This window comes from Leptonychotes weddellii, chromosome 14 (genome assembly GCF_054177405.1).
Source record: "Leptonychotes weddellii isolate Sample4059 chromosome 14, ASM5417740v2, whole genome shotgun sequence".
Lineage (NCBI taxonomy): Eukaryota > Metazoa > Chordata > Mammalia > Carnivora > Phocidae > Leptonychotes > Leptonychotes weddellii.
Genome location: NC_138382.1, coordinates 74994619 through 75013105, shown reverse-complemented (window position 1 = coordinate 75013105; position 18487 = coordinate 74994619). Strand labels below are relative to the sequence as shown.

Below are 18487 nucleotides of genomic sequence, written 5' to 3'. Positions count from 1 at the left end.
TGGGGTGAAGTTATTAAGGTGAGAGGGAGAAGAGAAAGAGGTAATCCATTTCTACCCTGCCACAACTGAAAACTCAAGTCTCTTGCCAATGACAGTGCATTAGAAACCAGGGAAGAGAAGGGAGCCAAGTCTTGGAGACCATGGTTTATATTTTACCAAGATCTCTGAGCTCATACCAAATTTTTCACGAGCCTACCCTGGAGCGCTGCCAACCTCAAAATGAACAATATCAGCATTGGCTTCTCTTTTAGCAGAAATGGTCACTCACCTTGAGTAAATAGATATTTCAAATTCTACTTTTCAAATAAGGCAACCAGGGTATAGCGGAACAGAAGGCCTTTTCTTAAAACTGTTTAGCAAGTGAATGGCCCATGTGGGATTGAGATGCTGGTCTCATTTGCTATCTTCCCGTGTACTCTCCTTCTGTTTCAGTGACTGTGCACCAAAATAACCTACAATACTGGGGCTAGAAGTTGTAAGACTGTTGGGGAAAAAAAAAAAAATCAGGAAATTGCTGAAATATTTCAAGCATATTTCTTTGGTTAACTTATTTTGAAGTTTTTCTCTGTTTTGTATTTTAGCTGCCTTTATAATTTATCAAAGACAGACTCATTGTTTTGGCAAGTCCCAGGCCTGGAAGGCTCCAACAAAAACTCCCAGCACTCCATCTGAATAGGAATTTTTAAATGCATTCTTAGTCTTGAATTTAAAAATGTATTCTAGATGCAACAGTTTGCTGGGAAATTTAAACAATGCCATTTATCATATAACAACACTGCTCCAGACAGAGAACTTTTTCATCTCTTCCTTTGCTAGTATCCCTTCTACTACATTATCTTTTTAGAGCTCTTTCTTTCTTTTTCTTTTTCTTTTTTTTGGGGGGGTGGATCTCAAAGGCAAGCCATACCTCTTCAGCTTTTAAGTTTCTGGAATTCAGCATTAGAATTTGTTTCTTTAACTAATCTTTTTGGCAAAATAGAATATTCCTTAATCACTCGTAAAAGAAGTGATCACTATTAATGTCTTATTTTTACAATAATCGAATTATGCTGTGAATACTGTTTTGGAAACTTAAAAAAATATTTTTTTAAATCACATACAGCTTTCATTTTCCCTAGTCATTAAATACTCTTCTACAATTTTTTTTTATAGGCTACACCTTAGGCCATCAAGGTTATGAGATATCTTTAACCAATGACATTACTGGGCATTTGCTTCAAATTATTGTCTATTATAAATAATACTGTGATGGATATATTCTGTGAACATTTAAAATGATTTCATTAGTAGGGTGCCTGGCTTTTGGCTCAGTCAGTGGAATGTGCAACTCTTGATCTTGGGGTTTGTGAGTTCGAGCCCCACATGGGGTGTGGAGAGGACTTAAAAAGTAAATAAACGTAAAAATGAATGAATGAATAAAATGATTTCATGAGGATGAATTCCCAGAAATAGAATTGCTGAGTCAAGGACTCGGGGAGATGAGCTTTACTGACCAATCCTAGAGAAATCCAGTATACCAACTAGAGTTTTCAGGGATTCTCCACCAGTTGCTGTGTGGTTTTTGTTTTTGTTTTTGTTTTAAGATTTTATTTATTTATTTGCCAGAGAGAGAGAGAGCACAAGCAGGGGGAGCGGCAGGCAGAGGGAGAAGCAGACTCCCTGCTGAGCAAGGAGCCCCATGTGGGACTCGATCCCAGGACCCTGGGATCATGACCTGAGCCGAAAGCAGACGGTTAACCGACTGAGCCACCGAGGCGTCCCCACCAGTTGCTGTTTTTATGGATCTCAAAAGTACCTAAAAAATAGGTCGGAGTATTCAGTGGCCTGTCCTCCCTCATATGCTGCCAAGGCATGCGTGTTTCTCATTAACCCGGCCGTGTCCAAAGGAAGGGTGCGCTGTTGGTCGGAGCTCCTTGCCACTCTGAGAATCACCAAGTTTGCCAGCTGTCGATTGGGGATCGTTGTAACGTGCTGGTGTCATTCGGTGGCATCACTGCAGCTGTGCTTCTGGAACTTCCCACTGACTTGCCCCAGGCTGCCTTATCTGCTCTCGGTTTTCACAGATCACAAATTAAGGACTCCAGGTTGTCACATTCCCAGTGATCATCAGACAGAGGAATGAGCAGGCACTTTGACTTTCTAAACCACCCATTTCTGTAAATGGGAACTATTTACAGCGAGCAAATTTTTGTAATCGGGTGAAAAAAGAACTAAAGGTGGAGAGAAGCCAGATAACCCAGGTTATTAAATTTTATAAGTTTAATTTTATCCACCATATATTTTTTTTTTTAAGATTTTATTTATTTATTTGAGAGAGAGAGAATGAGAGACAGAGAGCATGAGAGGGAGGAGGGTCAGAGGGAGAAGCAGACTCCCCGCCAAGCAGGGAGCCCGATGCGGAACTCGATCCCGGGACTCCAGGATCATGACCTGAGCCGAAGGCAGTCGCTTAACCGACTGAGCCACCCAGGCGCCCTGTACTGAAGATCTTTATTTTTTTTTTTTAAGATTTTATTTGTTTATTTGACAGAGAGAGGCACAGCGAGAGAGGGAACACAAGCAGGGGGAGTGGGAGAGGGAGAAGCAGACTCCCTGCCGAGCAGGGAGCCCGATGCGGGACTCGATCCCGGGACTCCAGGATCATGACCTGAGCCGAAGGCAGTCGCTTAACCGACTGAGCCACCCAGGCGCCCTCCACCATATATTTTTTTAAGTCATCTCTACCTCACTCAGTGTGGGGCTTGAACTCACAAACCCCGAGATCAAGAGTCACATGCTCTACTGACTAAACCAGCCAGGCTCCCCAGTTTTATCCACAATACTGAGTCAGTGGCTCAGATGATTTGAAGGAGGGTGAATTTGGAGCCAAGAGACCCACTGGATCCTTGCTGTGCCTCCAGCCCAGGCTGCTAACCCTTCTGGATCCCGGTGATGGCAGTCAAGCTCTGGAGCTGCCCCAAGTCTCCAGCTATTGGATAATAATTATGGGCAGCCTGGCAGTGGTGCAAAATCATGAATTCTGAATAAAATCTCGATTTAGCCCCCTTTTCCGTCCAGCCTAAAATACAGTTGGTTTCTTTTTATGATAATGATGAAATAAAACATCGAAAATACAGCTGCCCGGGAGAACCTTTACTGTCGTTTGAGCTACCAGTGGTAACTGTAAATTATTCCTCACTGCTGTCCCCAGATTTTTGGGAGCAAAGGATGGGCCTTTTAAATTTGTTCTATTACATGCTTTTAACAAAGGAAAAAAATGGCTTTCCAAAACCTCTGAACACTGCTGCAGTAAATGGTTTATCACTTAAGGAACAGCAGTGTATATAAAAATGTGGGAGGTCTGAGGCCATGTTCAAAAAATTAATAAATCTCATTATTTATTTACAGTAAATATATAAATGGAACCAGTGCATATTTGCCCATTTTTGTGAAAAGGTCAAAAGCCATGAGCAGCCCTGAGAAAAGACCTAAGTGTATAATTTCTTAAGCAAATCGACCATGTGCCCCACGTGAAAGCAAACATGTTTCTTAGTACGCCTTATATTCTCTGCTCATGACAGCTGAGACTGAGCCAGCAGTGTTGTTTTCTTCCTTAATATCTGAAATATTAAGGGGAAAAAATAACACTGAACTGAACAGGAAGTCGCAGCACATTTTGGCCAATGCTAATAGTCTAAATTTAAGTAACTAAATGGATTACAGTATTTTTATCTTTAAACCCATTAGGATTTAGAAGCATTGGGCTGCAGTTCAGTTTCTAAATTATTGTTTTCTTTATTTAGAAACTGCAGCTCTGACCTTTTGGGCAATCCAGCTTTACTTCCATAGGACATTTAGAGGGGGCGTGTAAAAAGCCAGTGAAGTCATACTCAAGAGGTACATACATAGGCCTGTTTGGATTTATTTGGGGAGATTCCCAAGGGTTTGTCAAAGAAATTTGAAAGTTTAAATTCAGCCTTTCTGATTGACAGTGAAAGTGGTCTAGATCTTATTCAAAGATGTCTGTGATTTACAGCCTCAGGCGATTGTGGTCATTCTGGACTTTTTAAAAATATTTTCTCTAAATTCTATAACTGACTCATTAAAAAAAAAAAAAAAGTCTTCTGAACTTCCCCCTGCCCTACAAGATGCAGTGTCTTGTATTCTTAGAATGATAACTTTAATTGCAAGCAAGATACAAGCTTATGGTGTGGCTTGGGAAGGAAGTACCTCTTGAAGATAATAGTCACTATTTTTAGACTGACTTAAACAGAGAGGAGAAAGAGTGATCTTTATGATCTTCATTTAGCCTTAGACTAGGAGATGCACTCTCTAAAATATCTAGTTACTTACTGGTTACTTCGGATAAGTTTTCAAAAGCACTTTTAAAGATACTTTTAAAAATGTATTTGTAATGAGTAACTGACTCAATGCTAGTTTTAGAGAAAGATTCCTTCTAATTCCATTGCAAAATAAACATAACAGCTTACTAAACAAAAATAGATTTTCCATAGTAAAACTTATTCAGAACAATGGCACATTCCTGGGCCCGGGATTCAAAAGTGGGTATTAATTCAAAGCAGCTGGATGCTGGGATTGAGAACAAGACTGTCCTGTCTTCCTGCCTCAGCCCTGCAGAATTTGATGTGCGACAATATTTTACTGCTTTTAAGTGCTTCTCTATCCTATTAGTGAGCGAGAGGGGGTGGAGGGAGAGAGAGACTGTAGGAAAATTCCTACAAAGACTATATAGGAATACATACACTTTGCAACCTTATGTCCACATTTTTGCATTCAAGAAAAACTCCCAGAGAGATCATGCTTCTTTAACATAAAAGGTAGACCCATTCCCTCTGATTGTCTGATTTGTTTTCTTCTACTCAGCTAACTTTCCAGGGCTGGAGTTTTATACTTTTTTCCTGATTTCAGCTTCTTCCACAGTTCCCATCTAGTGGTCCCTAGTTATGTTTTGGGATCACTGTAGATAAAATTTGTAAAGGGCATCGTGAAACTATTATGAGTTAGTATGCTAACGAAAGCAATTATATAACCCAAGTAAACACATTATTGTTAGAGATTTAGGGGAACTGAGAGGAGAGGATCATTGCCACTTCCAACCAGATGGTAGTGGGGTACTCCAGCAGGGCGCCCCAGTTCTCATGAGTAAAACATTTCATGGTTAGTATGATGGGTTTATTGTCAGGAAGCTTGTATCCGCTCGTGGGGTGTGTGTGTGTGTGTGTGTGTGTGTGTGTGTGTGTGTGTACATGTCCATATGCACATACCTACACATGCATAATGATGACATTCAGCTCTCTGTTTCAGAGCTGAAGCTATTTTAAAAACTCACCAAGTTCGAATAATTTCTCCAGAATAAATAAGGGGACTCCATCTTGTTACTTGTTACTTTTATTTACAAAGGAGATGAGGAAACAACCCCCCTCACCTTGAATTTTGGTAAGACTGTTTCTGAGGAAGGTTTGTAAACGAAATAGAGAATTTTTTAGAAATCTGAGGTCTACCTGGGAGTTTCCTTGGTTTTTTTTTTTCATATTCATAACAAAGTGATACATGATAAAACTCTAAGTAATTGAAAGAGTTAAAAGGTTTTTTGTGTTGGAAACATTAGACGAACAGATGGTATGCGCGTAGGTGGGAAAGCTATTATTTAAACAGAGGAGGGCTAATGTATACTGGAAGGGCATAGATTTTTGAGGGTAGCTGGGGACTTAACATTGTGGGGGCCAGATTAATATATTTACTAGTGGACACGGTAGAAGCGGAAGCCAGAGCATATGGTCAGGAAGGGAGTTAACAGGCTGCTGACAAAGAGGAAGAATATGGCCGTTGAAGTAACCAAGGGGAGATGAGAAGTGGATAAAAATGGTTTTGAGATCCCTAAGGGCCTTGAGAACCTAAAAGAACCTCAGGTGATAAGGAAATCAGTTTGGCAATATTTATATTGTTAACCTTTGTCTGAAAAGTGTTCGAGAAGAGAATGAAGGAGGCAGCTCTGAATGACCACGCTGGGCTTTCACCAACACGCTGATAAGTGAAATGTGTCAAGGAAGTGAAAATCAGGTGAAGCCTCCAAGTCACAGAGGCAGGAAACCATAAAGAACACCAAGATGCGGAAAATCTGGTAGTAGATGCTAGATGATCAAACAGAAAGTGGGGCACTGACTTTACTTTTGAACGCGTCCATGTTCTTTTTTGTCCGTTTAAAAAACGAGTGGGTTTAGTAAAACAAAACAAAAAACACACAAAGAAACAAAAAGTTCCCGTAGTTATGTTGGAACAAGGTCCTTTTCCTGTTGTGTTTTTGGCTCGGTCTGGTAACTGGCCAAGTCACCTGCTGGCCAAGCCACTCTTCATCTGACAGGGGGTGGTTTTTGCCCTGCGTGAACTTCAAACTGTGTTTGAGATTCATGAGGTCATATTTCTCAAGACATCTCCAAAGTGCTAGATGAATCCAAGTGGGATCTCCAGCGTAACCATCAGTGGTATTTGTGGATGACTTCAGAGTTTACAGGCATTCTTGTTCAAGCTTTAAAATCAGTTCTGGGGGCACCTGGGTGGCTCAGTTGGTTAAGCGACTGCCTTCGGCTCAGGTCATGATCCTGGAGTCCCGGGATTGAGTCCCACATCGGGCTCCCTGCTCGGCGGGGGGTCTGCTTCTCCCTCTGACCCTCTTCCCTCTTGTGCTCTCTGTCTCTCAGTGTCTCTCTCAAATAAATAAAGAAAATCTTTAAAAAATAAAATAAAATCAATTCTGCAGGGACACCTGGCTGGCTTGGTCACTGGAGCATGTGACTCTTGATCTCGGGGTCATGAGTTCAAGCCCCACATTGGGTGTGGAGCCTACTTAATTAAAAAAATTAATAAAATAAAATCGATTCTGTGCCCTTTCGTGTGGGTGTGTGATTAATCAAAATATGAATTAGAAGAGAGAAACAAATGTATGAATTTTGTTATTGATTATTTAGGAGATCAATGCAGGAAAACACAAGATAGCACATACTCATACACAAACAAAAAACACAAAGAGGGCGCCATATTTACCACTTCTTTTTTTTTTTTTTTTAAAGATTTTATTTATTTATTTGACAGAGAGATAGAGAGCACAAGTAGGCAGAGAGGCAGGCAGAGGGAGAGGGAGAAGCAGGCTCTTCGCTGAGCAGGGAGCCCGACATGGGGCTCGATCCCAGGACCCTGGGATCATGACCTGAGCCGAAGGCAGACACTTAATGACTGAGCCACCCAGGCGCCCCAAATATTTACTACTTCTTTAAACTGTATACTAAAAGTAAACATCTGGATGCCTCCCTGGCTCATTCGTGGAGCATGCGACTCTTGATCACTGGGTTCAAGCCCCATGTTGAGTGTAGAGATTACTTAAAAAAATAAAAATAGGAATGCCTGGATGGCTCAGTTGTTTAAGCATCTGCCTTTGGCTCAGGTCATGATCCCAGTTCTGCATTGGGCTCCCTGCTCAGCAGGGAGCCTGCTTCTCCCTCTGCCTGCTTCTCCCACGGCTTGTGCTCTCTCTCTCTCAAATAAATAAATAACATCTTTTTAAAAAATAATAAGTAAAAATAATAATAAACATCATGGAAGTGTTAGAAAGGTCCATATAGATCAGGGTTCCTATGCCTTTGTAATTCATGAACTCCATTGAGAATTGGATAAAAAAGTTTATGGATTGGGGTGCCTGGGTGGCTCAGTTGGTTAAGTGTCTGCCTTCAGCTCAGGTCATGATCTCAGGGTCCTGGGATCAAGCCCCGCATGAGGCTCTCTGCTCAGCAGGGAGCCTGCTTCTCCCTCTCCCTCTATGCTCTCGCTCTCTTTCAAATAAATAAATAAAATCTTAAAAAAATTGTATCGATTCCTCCATCCCCTCCTTAAGAAAAAAAAACTATATATATTATATAAAATATGTGTACTATTATAAAAATATATGAGCATAGATTCCCACAGGGGCCATCTAGGTAACATAAATATGTGAATTGGGCCAAGTGCAGACAATAAAGAATAGGGACACTTGTGTCAAACTAGAAAGTAATGCCAAGTTAAGACAATAGAGAATGGTAGGGTTTGTGAAAAACTAGGATGCACATCCTTACCTAAACTAAATTCAAATTCTAAACAATTTCTAGAAAATAACACCTGCAAAATATAACACATTTGAGGTAAATTTGACTGCAAACCCCTGCAGTTTGCAGTTCTAGGCTCTTATTATATCTAAACATGGGGCTACTCTCATTTTTTGTCCCCAGGCGCGACAGCAAGCTCAAGTACGTCACCAAATGGCAGAGGACAGCAAAGCAGATTACTCATCAACTCTCCAGAAATTCAACCACGAGCAGCACGAATATTACCATACTCACATCCCCAACATATTTCAGGTAAGTAATTCAGGCTTCTCAGATTGGCTTTGCCTTTAGAGACACATGGCTTTGGAATCATGATTGCTGGGCTTATATTGAGTATTTAATACATGAATTCTAAGTTTCCTCAAACTGAAGTCACTTTTGAAAGCATCCAGGGAGCGCCTGGGTGGCTCAGTCGGTTAAGCACTTGACTCTTGATCTCAGGGTCATGAGTTCAAGCCCTGTGTTGGGCTCTGCTCTGGGCATGGAGCCTACTTTAAAAAAAAGGGTATATATATATATATCAAGCATTGACTGGCAATAAGATGAAATATAATATTAATCTCAAGGTTAATCAGTGACCTTTGCAGATGTCCTCAGTTTGCACCTGCAACCTTTCTTTGCTAGTCTTAGAAGTACAATTCTTAGATTAGCACCCTCTTTGCTAAAAGGACCATTCAGATTATAAAATGCCAACTTAATATTAGGAGTTCCTAGCAGAATTCATACGGTTGTAGAATTTGAACAAATGACAGTCCTTTTCTTTGGATTGTTTATCTTTTGGCTACTTTAGGTTGTCAGAAATGGCATGAGAAAAGTTGTAGACATGTTCTCCCACTTTGGGAATCTTCTACAACTTGTGAACTGGGGTCCAGTTGTAGAAAAAATAACAAGTATCTGCTTCTTCATGTCTACACACACAGGAAACAAGAGCCTCCAGCTTGTAGACGGAAGATACACAGTTACCTCTCAGCCTGTGTTGGGTTGAGACCATTAACCACACCAGGCTTTTGGTAGAGTGAAATACCCGATCAAAGGCAGAGGAGAGGTTTGAAATGTATCACCAAATGGTGTCAATGATAAAAGCACTTGAGCTTGGGGTTCTCACTGAAATTGGGATGGAATCCTATAAAGTATACATTTGGACAGCCTAACAACTCATAAAATATGTGTACAGCTGGTGAAGATGGAGGCAATAATGATAATGATCATGTAGCTCTAACCCTACCAATTGGCCTATTTCCGTCCCAGACTATTTGTTCGAGGTAACAGTGCCGCTGAAAACAACTTCCGTGAGTCATAGTGGACCAAATTAATTTCATACAAAATCTAATGTTGCAGAAAATACAGGAGATGGAGGAAAGGAGGATAGTGCGAATCGGGGACTCGATGAAGACCTATGCAGAGGTGGACCGGCACGTGATCCCAATCATTGGGAAATGCTTGGATGAAATAGTAAAGGCAGCCGAGTCCATCGATCAGAAGAATGTAAGTATTGTAGTTTGGACTTAATTTACAACGAAGGACTCCTGGTTCCATTATTTCTTTGCCGCCGTCCACAGTGACCTCACTGAGTCATCTCGAGATGGGTAGTTGCTTCCAGTGCTCACGAGTACTTTGCAGCAGTGGTAACGACACTTCTGAGTGTTCTGTTCAGCTCTCAGTGTTTTGGATTTAGCTCTCAAATTTCTTTTCCAGAAAACACAGGTAAGTCTGAGACATTGCAGAATTAAATTGTTTTCCTGTCAGTTGGCTGAGTAACTCCCCACCCCGGGATCTGGTTCTTTAGGTCACTGTTGACATTTTGCAGGCCAGATAATTCTTTATTCTAGGGCACAATCGTCTGTCTGAGAACACTACTCAGGGCCAATGTCATTCATTTGGATTACTTTCCTAGAAACCTATTTCCCTCAACAAAAATATCAACTAGGACACCAGCAGGGTTTTACAAACATCTATTATTTTGCAAAACCAAATATTTAACAAAAAGCGATGTCGTAAGTATTCTTTGTCATAAGAGCGTCTTAAAATGAGTCTAGGCAAGGGACCAAAGTGGTCTTTCCTGTATGAACATATCTTACATATAGATTCTTCATTGCTGTAAGGACATTTTAGGTGTATTAACATATTTAAGGCCATCTGTGTAAAAAAATTGTTATCAACCCAATGTGCAGAAACACTTCCAAATGTGTTAACTAATAAGTGTTTGTAGGAAGAACGGTTCCAGTAGCGGGCATATTTTTTTTGATTTTAGGATTCCTTGATCTCTATTTTATTAACATCTATTCACCTGGAGCCTCCTTCTTCAGTGATTTCAGCTAACTTTTTTGAGGAAAATTACTAATGCTTATTGTGTTCCCCCCACAAAACTACATTATGCCAAGAAGTAGGTGCAGGTGATCAAACCATCCTTTCCTTACAATGAACGTGTCTTTATTTGACGGTTTTATCTCCTTTAAGCATCTCCAAAGAGAGACAGTCCTTTTGCTGAACACATGTCTTGGTTGAGACACATGTGACTGGTCATGCATCCATGTAGTCCAGTTTCCCGTTTTCTTACCATCATTACCTCATTGATTTTGGACATCTCTGCATCCTCAGTTTCAGACAAAGTCTTTTTTTTTTTTATTTCTTTTTTAAAAATAAAGATTTTTCTTTATTTATTTGAGAGCAAGAAAGCACGAGCAGGGGGCGGGGCAGAGGGAGAAGTAGGCTCCCTACTGAGCAGGGAACCCAACTTGGGGCTCTATCCCAGGACCCTGGAATCCTGACCTGAGCTGAAGGCAGATGCTACACTGACTGAGTGAAGCACACCCAGACACCCCTTGGACAAAGTCTTTTGGTGGTTCATAGATGCCTGGCTCATGGAGGGAGATCAAGAAATAGTCTTGGTGAGGCTTTCTCTCATCGCCCTATTTAAAATGTCAACAGTCACCAATGACTGTGGAGAGCGGTCTTTTAAAGGGAAATAATAATAGTGAGGTTTATAAGGTAAGCCTTCACCTCTGTTGAATCTTGACTTTTTTCCTTAGCCTCATTGACTTCTGGCATTGATTAAAATCTGAAACAAGCCTGATTTTAATTTCTTATATTAGAAGCTTGGAAATGTCTTTTTCCTTGAAACTTCCCAATTTTACAAGATCATGTCTGAATGATGGTTTCCCTTGAACAGTTTTACCTGGGAAATTGTGAGCACCCTAGATTTATAGGATATTTCTCCCATTATGGGAGCCTTGTTTTCCCATTTTATCACTGATCATTCTTTTTCACCTACGACTTTTATGTTGCTAAATACAAGGGTCTTTTCTAAGTCTTCATTCAAGTTCTTTTTTTTGTTGTTTTAAAGATTTTATTTTATTTATTTGGCAGAGAGAGAGCAGGAGAGCACAAGCAGTGGGAGCGGCAGAGGGAGAGGGAAAAACAGGCCCCCTGTCGAGCAGGGAGCCTGATACATGGCTCGATCCCAGGACCCTGGGATCATGACTTGAGCTGAAGGCAGTCGCTTAATACCACCCAGGTGCCCCTTCATTCAAGTTCTTATTCAAGAATTTGAACTCTTAGCAGCACCAGCCCCCACTTGACCACCCTCCTATCTGCTGTTCCTTCACTTGATTCCCAGGAAACCATACTGTGATGGCTTTTCTCCTCACTGACTCAGTCTCCTTTGCTTGTTCTTGTTTTCCTTCTTCTTACCATTTAACTTGGGAGTACCCCTGGGCTTTGATCTTGGACCTGTGTACTCTCCGCATTCGCTCCTTAGAGTGATCCGTAGACTCTTGGAGCATTAAGTCCCATCTCAGCTCTGAATCACACATGTTACATTCCCAGCCTGGACCTGTCCCCTCCATGGCAGGTTCATACACTCAGCTGCCAAGTGGCTTCTCCACTTGGATGTCTACTACGTTCCTCAAGCTTAGCGTATCCAAAACAGAGCTCCCGATCTGTCTTGCCAAACCTGCACCTCCTTTAGTCTTCATTCTCTCCGTCATGGCATTTTCATCCTTCCGGTTGCATGGATCTTGGAGTCATCTTTGATACCCTCTTCTGACACCTGCATCAATGTGTCAGCCAATCCTATTGGCTTTACTTCCAAAATACATTCAGAATCCACACAGCTCTCACCACCTCTATTGTTACCCTCCTGATCCAAGATCTCCATCCAGTTGGATTGTGCAGGAAGAGCCTGGATTACTGCAGGAGATGTCTAATGTCTCCCCACCTTTGCTCCCCACCCCATTCTTAACACAGAGACCAGAGGTGTTCTTTTACAGTAAGTCAGGTCACGTGTCTCCTCTGCTCAGAGCCCTCTGTGGGCTTCTGTCATACAGGAAAAGTCAAAGCCACTGTGGCCTCAAAGTCCTAAACTATCTGGAACACCCTCCCTCCCCATTTATCTGTCTGACGTCACCTATTCTGTATTCTCCCCAGTGCTGTAGCCACAATGGCCTGCCTACTATTCCTAAAAAACTCGCAAGTATGCTCCTACTGTGCTGTTCCCTTTGCCTGGAATATTCTCCCCATAGATATCTGCCTGGCTCACTCCCTCAGCCTCCTTCAGGGGTTTACCTGAATGAATGTTTCATTTTGCTCTTTTTTGAGAATTCAAGGGTCAGATATTTCTTAATCCATACAGATCATCTTTCCTGGCACATTCCCTTCCTCTTTCCGAACATCCCTGCTCTGTTCTTGTGGTGCATCTCAAGTTTATCTTCTCTTGCAGATTCGGCTCCTAGCAAAGTTAGTTGTGGTCTTGCTGCTTTGATCTTTGCTATTTTTATTCTAGTTTTCCTTTGATCACACATGCTCTTTATCTCCGCCTCTTCGTGTTTTCATTTTGAGAAACAGTGATGGTAATTTTATGAAATGCTTCCCTGAACATTTACTGAACACCTACTTCCTTCCATGCATGGTGTGCTCACCACGACCCGCCGAGGAGAACCTCGAATTCAGAGAGGTTGCAGCCCTGCCCAGGGCCATATAGTGAATATGTCCATCTGGTTCCAAACCCAGGTTCTTCCCTTAAGGCCCCCCCCACACACACCTTGTCCTTTTTATTTCTAAAGCAAGCACTGTTTCTGGCACATGTTTGAATCCACTCACTCACTTGCTGACTCACAAGTGCCAGGCACAGCTCTGAAGACAGAGACGGACAGTAACAAAATAAATGAGAACCTTATTTAGAGTGTTAAAACAGGATGAGCATTTGGGGGAAAATGAGGTAAGAAAGGATGCTAGGAAGTGCCTGAGGGGGTGGGGCTGGCTATTACACCAAGAAGTTACATTTGTGCAAAGACTTGAAAGAGGTGATTGAATAATTATTTAAATGGGATAGGAGGACAGAAAGCTCCCAGCTCTGTTAGCCCCCCCTCCAACAAACTGGATGTCCCCTCTCCCCCTTAAAGCAGTCTCAGAATCACATGATTACTTAGAAGTTCAAACTGGTTTATTTATGTATGGTTAGTTTCCATTTATATCAAATGACTGTGTTTTCATTAGAGCACATCAGTGAGTCACTGGCACACCTGGGCTTGTAGATCTGCATCTGCTCGCGTACGTTTAACTGCATGTAACAAGAACAGTAGTGTCTTACACAAGGCCATTTGTTTTTCCTCTCACATAAAAAATGTCTGCAGGCAGACGGTCCAGCCCTGGCATGGACAGATGGTCTGTAAGTTCTCAGGGACTCAGGCTCCTCCTAGTTCACAGCTTTTGATGATGTGACCTTCAAACTCAGTATGGCTTCTGGAGCTCCAGCCATCACATCCAAATTCCAGAAAGCAGAATATAGAAAAGGACCCATGCCATCCCTTTAAAGAGTCTTCCTAAAATTACACACCATCCTGTCTACATCTCAGAGATCTCAGAGGTCAAAACTTAGGTGTCCACTTCCTGCTGCTCAGAAGGCTGGGGAATGGGAAGCCTTTAGGTGGGTGGCAAGGTGCCCAACTTAAAATCAGGGTTCCTATTGCTAAGAAGGGAAGGTAGTTGGCTGTTGGAAGATAATCAGCAGTCTGTGGCCCATCTACAAAGTAAGTAGTAGCTAAAATAGCTATGACATACCAAAATGTGGACTTATATTAAGAATTGAGATCTTTCCAGGGATGCCTGGGTGGCTTAGTTGGTTAAGCGTCTGCCTTCGGCTCAGGTCATGATCCCAGGCTTCTGGGATCGAGCCCCATATCGGGCTGCCTGCTCAGCAGGCAGCCTGCTTCTCCCTCTCCTGCTCCCCCTGCTTGTGCTCTCTCTCTCTCTCTCTCTCTGACAAATAAATAAAATCTTTAAAAAAAAAAAAAATTGAAATCTTTCCAGATTGTCTTCTCTAGTGTTTTTTTTTAAGTCAGATGATCATTGACTTCAAATGTTACTATGAATCACATGTGCTTTTGTAATACTTTATGTATACATCTATCTATCTATGACATCATGATTGTGATCGCCTTACACATTTGTCTGCACCACCCGACCCCGAGAAAGATGTAGCACCCAAAGTTCCTAGCAGGGTGCACACCCTAGAGTAGGCGTTCAGTTCATTGATTTATTCAGCATTTATTGCACACAGTTCTCACTGGGCACCATCTAGGTCTAGGGATACAGTAGAGGAAAAACAGACGAGAGCTTTGCATGTGAGTGGGGGAGGGTCTATGAACAAATGCATCCATAAGGAAAAATCATGCAATGAATTAATATCCCTGAACCACAATGAACCAAAGAAGTGAGAGAGATTATCTACTCTTTGCTTTGACTTTCTGTATGCTAAACTACCTTAAGAACTCCTGGTGAGAACCAGACTTCTGTATTACTGTATTTTTCAAGGGAAGTGCATAACAGTAGCCCATTTTTTTCTGCTTTTAGCAAAGTCCTTCTTACTTAATATTTGATTCTCCAGCTGCGGAAAAATGGTTTTTGAGAATATCTTTCCATCTCAGCTAGGCGTATAGCTTTTCAAATAGTGCTTATTCTTTCTAATGATAAAAATATTACTAGAAAAAATCTGTTATTAATCAATATAGATAAAATTCTATAGATAACTATAGAGATACAGTTCTTTACGATAGCATCTGTATGAAGCCATCAAAATTCGTTGTGTCGAAAGTATTTGCACGTGTTTGAATGCATTCGTGTTTGATGGGTGTAATTTCAGGATTCCCAGCTGGTAATAGAAGCTTATAAGTCCGGGTTTGAGCCTCCCGGGGACATTGAATTTGAGGATTACACTCAGCCGATGAAACGCACTGTGTCAGATAACAGCCTTTCGAATTCCCGAGGAGAAGGCAAACCAGAGCTCAAGTTTGGTGGCAAATCCAAAGGAAAGTTATGGCCCTTCATCAAAAAAAATAAGGTACTGATGGTTGGACCAGTGTGAAATGAGTTTTATCAAGTGTGGAGATTTTGACTTTCTCTGTTAGTCTTAAAAAACAAAACAAAACAAAACTTAAGAATGTAAGCCTGTAGTTCACAGAATGCAAAAAAAGAGCTAGAATGCGATTTTATTTTAAACCATGATTTCTCTTTGGTGGTGGTCCCTTTGCCATGGCCATTTGTCTTATTTCAGATGCATTGCCACCTGACTCATGTCACCCACACTAACACTGACCTCTACTGACCTCTCGGCCATTCCCCATCATGCCTTTCACTGCTAAGTCCGCTAGCCACCTGGTCCCCTCGGCTGGGAGAGAGGGCACTGCGCAGGATTTCTCTCTAACAATTTATCAGCAGCTCTGATTGAAATTGTTTCCACCGGTTAATAGCTTTGTTTTTGAATTCATGTTAACATGTACCTCCATGAACATTGTGCATTTTCTTTTGGTAGCGTGGGACATAGGTGCATGACAGTGTTAACCTGGGCGTCACATTACTGTGCTCTGCTGAGAATAACTGCATATTTAATTTTTCAAAGACTGTCTTGCTGTTTTGACAACCTTGGCATCTAAGGTCCTTTACGTTCTCTCATCAAGCTCTGGTGGTTTAGATGGTTTAGAACTCTTTACCCTTCTGGCCTTAACTGGTTTAGCGTAACTAATCGGAAATGTAGTTTGCATGTGAGAGTCTGCATGAGCTTCTTGTCAGAGATTTCTTGCTCTTCTTCCATTGCTTTACTTACTAAAACCTCCACTTTTTGTCATATTCTACATGTTTTCTTTTGGACCATGGCCTAAATATTTAATCGTTTGTGTTTTACTTGCTTTGGATTTCAAATATTATTTGATGCTTATTTTTGTTTTGTGTCTTATCTTCTTGTTTCTGATTTTACTCTGTCACTGCTCCATCTTACATGTAGCTTATGTCCCTTTTAACATCCCCCCATCAGCCTCCCCCTCCTCCCCCTGCCTCTGCCTCACCCTCTGCTGTTCCCAACGGCCCCCAGTCTCCCAAGCAGCAAAAGGAACCCCTCTCCCATCGCTTCAACGAGTTCATGACCTCCAAACCCAAAATCCACTGCTTCAGGAGCCTAAAGCGTGGGGTAAGTTCTGCTCTGGAATCCCGTCTCTCTCGTGCGCTCTGAGTGCATGTGTCGTTCTGCATGACTTATTTTGTTTGTGAATGAATCCATTGTGTTTTTCCATAACACGAAACAGTAAGGACCTGGGATCCACCATAGCTAGAAAGAAGAACCACAATAGGAGGAGGAGAGAAGAAAGAAGGAAGCAGAATGGATGGAAAGAAGAAGAGAAAGCCAGCCAGCCGGCCCAGAGTCTTTTTGGTCTCGAGCACATTTTAGAAAGTCTTTTCTCTACTTCTCTTTTAAAACCTCTAAGTCATTAATATTCTACCTTGATTTTACCAAAAAAGGAAGCTTAGATTCAGTTTCCAAAGCCAACGACATCTGAGATGAGGAATTGGAAGTCACTGTAGACTCAGAAAGTATTTGCTTGATAATTACTGAAACAATGTGAGTGTCACAAAGATACTTCTCTCTGAGCTAAGCTTCGGGGTTCGAAGGGGAAATGGCACGAAGTTACAGTGGTTTCTTTAGCTGTGTTGGTGAACTTATAAGATGGTGATAAAATATCTGTTGGCTGGAAGAGACCTCTAATGCCGGCTTTATCTTTAGAGGCTGAGATAATAAGCAACTGACATTTATTGAGCACTTACCATGTACCAGACTGTTCCATGGGACCATTTACTTTTCTTCAACTGCCCTATGAGCCTAGGTACACGACATCCTTATTTTCCTGATAAGAAAACTGAGGCCTAAAAAGATGAAGTTAGGAAGAGGTAAAGCTCACTGTCTGAGGTTCTGTGAAGTCCACACTCGGGGAGCATCTGTTATAATATGGTTGACTCACGAGTGGATGTCCTTTAGATCCCAGCTTGCCATTCGAATCAGGATCACCTGTGCCAAATTCACAGTTTTGTGCAATTGATCCCGTAACCAAAAGGAGTTACCAGTTTGGTTTACAGTAAAAGATTGGAACAAAGTCGTTTGGAGCCTCCCAAATAAATCGAACTGATCAGTGTAGTCTAAGCCATCCCCAAATATCCTATATAATGAATAATGAGGCGTGGCGATCAAGAATAAACAGACATGTGTGCCCAGTAAGGTCTTTTATCCTGACCTGTGGGGACTGCAATACAGCGGTCGTGGGATGTGTTCTCGTACAAACATAATTTTTACTCTTCCCTTCCTTTGGGTAAGAAAGAAGGTAAATGTATAATAGCTGTGACTAAAACAAGGGGCGGCACATATACTAAAATTGGAACGATACAGAGATTAGCACGGCCCCTCGGCATGGATGACACGCAAATTCGCGAAGCATTCCGTATTTTAAAAATAAGTAAGTAAATAGAATGAAGTACAACTCCCCCCCAATTCTTTATATGCAGAGTTCCTTTAATAAGGGAATCTCAACATTTTATGCAAAGAATACATATAGTTGGCGAAATTATCTTGTCTTAAGGTTTCCCAGCATATCAGGTTAAGAATTAGAAATGTAATTTCCTCAAGATTTCAAGAGAGCCATTGTTAGAAGGCAGAGTGTAGCTTCAGAAGTGGATGATGGATCGCGTTGAGCTCTATAATTAGATCTCAGTTCCTGGCTCGATCAGGCTGGCTTTTAAAACTCCCCGTCCATCCTGCTTGCTCATGGAAGAATTTCCAACATCTGGCCAGGGTGTTTTTGCGACATTATAAAGTTTCATGTTAACTGTCAGTCAGTTAACCCATCTCTCTGCCACTTGCAAAACCTTTACAGAGCACTCATTTATTATATTTCTAATAAGTACCTCTGCATGGTCTTTTGGAACCTCACGTAGAGTATGCTGAATATTTGTGATTGTTTACCATTTGTTTCTGTGTCTGTTTCATTCTCTCAACACTACACAGTCTGTTGGTTGCAAATGGGGTTTTCCGAATCTGC

The 18487-nt window shown here is 41.6% G+C and overlaps 1 protein-coding gene and 1 non-coding gene across 8 annotated transcripts in view; both read left to right on the top strand.

The window, feature by feature from the left end:
• FNBP1 (formin binding protein 1) overlaps positions 1–18487 on the top strand; it is a 114987-nt gene that overhangs the window by 72431 nt on the left and 24069 nt on the right. For 3 of the 7 annotated variants that reach the window (XM_081803758.1, XM_081803757.1, XM_081803756.1), the window contains exons 7-10: positions 8256–8384; positions 9471–9617; positions 15271–15468; positions 16408–16590. In XM_081803758.1, coding sequence (XP_081659884.1) covers positions 8256–8384; positions 9471–9617; positions 15271–15468; positions 16408–16590 — 657 coding nt within the window. The remainder of the gene's footprint in view (positions 1–8255; positions 8385–9470; positions 9618–15270; positions 15469–16407; positions 16591–18487) is intronic. The other 4 variants (XM_081803760.1, XM_081803759.1, XM_081803762.1 and 1 more) reach the window with 2 other exon arrangements.
• On the top strand, positions 17791–17898 carry LOC115938426 (U6 spliceosomal RNA). Its single transcript, XR_004073541.1, has one exon. It is a non-coding gene; the product is annotated as a U6 spliceosomal RNA (small nuclear RNA).